The following is a 3,421-nucleotide window of genomic DNA, read 5'->3' as shown; positions in this document are numbered from 1 at the left end:
GGAAATTAAGGACAAAGAGACAAATACAGAGACGGAAAAACAAGTGTCAGAAAGTGAACATTCAGCTGCTGTGGAGGAAAATCAGACTGAGACACAGTCACAAGTCCTGGAACAGCAGAGTCACCAAAGCGAGGACCAGGAAATTAAGGACAAAGAGACAAATACAGAGACGGAAAAACAAGTGTCAGAAAGTGAACATTCAGCTGCTGTGGAGGAAAATCAGACTGAGACACAGTCACAAGTCCTGGAACAGCAGAGTCACCAAAGCGAGGACCAGGAAATTAAGGACAAAGAGACAAATACAGAGACGGAAAAACAAGTGTCAGAAAGTGAACATTCAGCTGCTGTGGAGGAAAATCAGACTGAGACACAGTCACAAGTCCTGGAACAGCAGAGTCACCAAAGCGAGGACCAGGAAATTAAGGACAAAGAGACAAATACAGAGACGGAAAAACAAGTGTCAGAAAGTGAACATTCAGCTGCTGTGGAGGAAAATCAGACTGAGACACAGTCACAAGTCCTGGAACAGCAGAGTCACCAAAGCGAGGACCAGGAAATTAAGGACAAAGAGACAAATACAGAGACGGAAAAACAAGTGTCAGAAAGTGAACATTCAGCTGCTGTGGAGGAAAATCAGACTGAGACACAGTCACAAGTCCTGGAACAGCAGAGTCACCAAAGCGAGGACCAGGAAATTAAGGACAAAGAGACAAATACAGAGACGGAAAAACAAGTGTCAGAAAGTGAACATTCAGCTGCTGTGGAGGAAAATCAGACTGAGACACAGTCACAAGTCCTGGAACAGCAGAGTCACCAAAGCGAGGACCAGGAAATTAAGGACAAAGAGACAAATACAGAGACGGAAAAACAAGTGTCAGAAAGTGAACATTCAGCTGCTGTGGAGGAAAATCAGACTGAGACACAGTCACAAGTCCTGGAACAGCAGAGTCACCAAAGCGAGGACCAGGAAATTAAGGACAAAGAGACAAATACAGAGACGGAAAAACAAGTGTCAGAAAGTGAACATTCAGCTGCTGTGGAGGAAAATCAGACTGAGACACAGAAAGATGCCAGTGCAAACACAGCGCTGAAGATGGAAGTAGGTGTACACACAAACAAGGAACTGACAATTCTGGCTGATGTGAAACCAGAGGAGAGCACAGAAACTGAAAGTGTGCAAAGGATGCAGGTGGACACGGTCACAGAAGTCTCTGAAACAACCACTGAGGCAAGCCCAGGCTCAGAGACGGTCAGTGTCGTCATAGCTCCACCTGTCACAGATCCTACAGCAGAGACGGAGGCACAAGAGCAACAGCAACAAGTGATCCCTGAGAGAGAAGAAAGCTCACAGGGAGAAGAATTTGAAGGAAAATGCCACAGCACTGAGTCATTAGCAGAAACAGACATGAAAGAAGAGTCCCACACCCATACAGAGACAGAAACTGATGTGCTGGCACAGGCTCAAGCACAGGCAGAGGAAAATGCAGCCACACAGGACAAATTGGAGGCTGAAATAGTACAAATAGATTCAAAACAGCACATAGATTTAAAGACAGAAGCAGAAACACCGTGTTCACCTCAATCTATTCAACCACAAGAAGGCACTGACTTAGCAGCAGATACAGAGACTGAAGCAGAAGTATCAGTTGCAAACGACGTAGCGACAGAGTCAAGTGAAGCTTTTGCACAATGTCCAGAGGAGCAGCGTGATGCAGCAGCACCTCAACCTACACAGGAAGTAGGAGAAATTATTTTGACAACACGCTCAGTGGCACAGGTTGACAATGATCAAACAGCAACAGAAACTCAGCTGAATGAGGAAACTCATTCTGACTCAATAGCACCTCCACAGAAAGAGGGGACTTCATCACAGGCTGAGGCAATGAATCTCACCACCGAGCCTGATGGGAAGGCGAGTTCAGTAGAAACAACTACCTCTGGGGAACCTGAAGAAACAAAGGTCACAGTGGGCGCCGCGGAGGTGGAAGAAAGCACAGAAAATGTTGAAGAAAACAAAGTAGGAGAGGACGACGTCTTCATTTCTACTGAACCAACAGACTCTGCAAATACTGACAGCAACCCACAAGTCCAAGAGAGAGATTCTCACCAGACTGAGCCGAGTAACAGCGGCCAGACACAACTGTCTGGGCGACGCAGCAGTCGGTCTTCTGGGGATTTCTGCGTCCGCAAGTCATCCAGCTCCCGTGGGTCCAGGTTAGGGCGTAGGCTCTCTGAAGATCTCTTCACCATGCCACAGAAGACTAGCCAGTCACAAGCTATCCCTAATCAGCCAGAAGTTGAAGCACAGTCCAGTCCTGGAGCTGTAAACCCAAACCTAACTCCACCTGAAGTCACCTCATTATTGTCTGCAGAGGTGACCGAGAGGACAGCGGTACAGCAGCAGCAGCAGCCACCGCCTGACCCCCCTAAACGTTTTGGTCTCTTTCGCAGACTGAGAGGAGAGCAGCCCAAAAAGGCCAAGGGGACACCCAAAATGCAAGTCCCCAAAATCTTGATTCAGGACTTCAGTGACGGAACAGAGACGGGAAAACCAGTTGAGGAGGAAGGGGGGGAGAAAGTGAGCTCCAGGGAAAGGAGGAGGCGGCGGAGGGAGCAAGAGAGAAGGCAGAAAGAGGAGGAGAGGTTGAGAAAGAAGAGAGAGAAAGAGGAGGAGAAGGAAAAGGAGCGAGAGAGGAGGAAACCGCAGACAAGGGGAAAAAGTTTCCAGGTGCAAAGAGATAAAGGGAGCAGTGATGCGCCTGAACCTGCAAAGACTGGATCACAGACGCTTAGATATTCTGCTTCTTGTGCTGAATCTTATTTTTGACAAAAACAAATCTTTTTTAAATCAGATGTAAGTGGGGGGGGGGAGGAGGGAAGAGGTGTTTTAAAAAGAATCCTGTCTCGTTGTCCTTTCTGTTCAGGCTCCACGTTGGTTGATGTCCCTCATCCTAAATCTTTTTCATACTTGAACATTTTGACATGTAAATAAATAATAAATGTTTACATACCTTGAAAAAAATACATTTCTTTTATTTAGAAGAGCTTTTTTGTCGCACCTCGATCACAAACTGAACAAACAAAAATAAACAGGAAGTGCTTCGTGTCCAGTTTCACATAATCCACCATGAATGTTATTAGTCCAATATAAAGTTGGAATATACTCGCATTGGCCATCCTGTTCTGTATGTCTTTGCATATTTTTGTAAAAAGAAAAAAAATCCCTGTACATCAGTTGTAGAGGCCGTTAAAGACGGTAAATAAGGGTTCAGGGTGGCCAACATAACCCCCCCCCCCCACACACACACACACACACACACACACACACACACACACACACACACACACACACACACACACACACACACACACTGAATCATGGGTTACAAGAGGACAAATTAGAAAAGAGAGAAAGAGGGAG

The 3,421-nt window shown here is 46.2% G+C and overlaps 2 protein-coding genes across 11 annotated transcripts in view; one reads left to right on the top strand and one right to left on the bottom strand.

Moving 5' to 3' along the window:
• Nucleotides 1-3,029, top strand: part of tbc1d10c (TBC1 domain family, member 10C) — an 18,991-nt gene extending 15,962 nt beyond the window's left edge. For 4 of the 7 annotated variants that reach the window (XM_046029679.1, XM_046029682.1, XM_046029681.1 and 1 more), the window contains one exon: nt 5-3,027. In XM_046029679.1, coding sequence (XP_045885635.1) covers nt 5-2,827 — 2,823 coding nt within the window. In that variant the 3' untranslated portion in view covers nt 2,828-3,027. Of the gene's footprint in view, nt 1-4 lie in introns of all 7 variants that reach the window. The other 3 variants (XM_046029678.1, XM_046029677.1, XM_046029680.1) reach the window with 2 other exon arrangements.
• The window catches only part of rad9a (RAD9 checkpoint clamp component A), a 6,460-nt gene continuing 6,047 nt past the window's right edge, over nt 3,009-3,421 (bottom strand). For all 4 annotated transcript variants that reach the window (XM_046029688.1, XM_046029687.1, XM_046029686.1 and 1 more), the window contains one exon: nt 3,009-3,297. The gene's annotated coding sequence lies outside the window, so the exon portion shown is untranslated. The remainder of the gene's footprint in view (nt 3,298-3,421) is intronic.

Source organism: Micropterus dolomieu, linkage group LG19 (assembly GCF_021292245.1).
Source record: "Micropterus dolomieu isolate WLL.071019.BEF.003 ecotype Adirondacks linkage group LG19, ASM2129224v1, whole genome shotgun sequence".
In the NCBI taxonomy this organism is placed as follows: Eukaryota; Metazoa; Chordata; class Actinopteri; order Centrarchiformes; family Centrarchidae; genus Micropterus; species Micropterus dolomieu.
The sequence above is the reverse complement of the archived record's forward strand: the minus strand, read 5'-3'. Positions and strand labels throughout refer to the sequence as shown.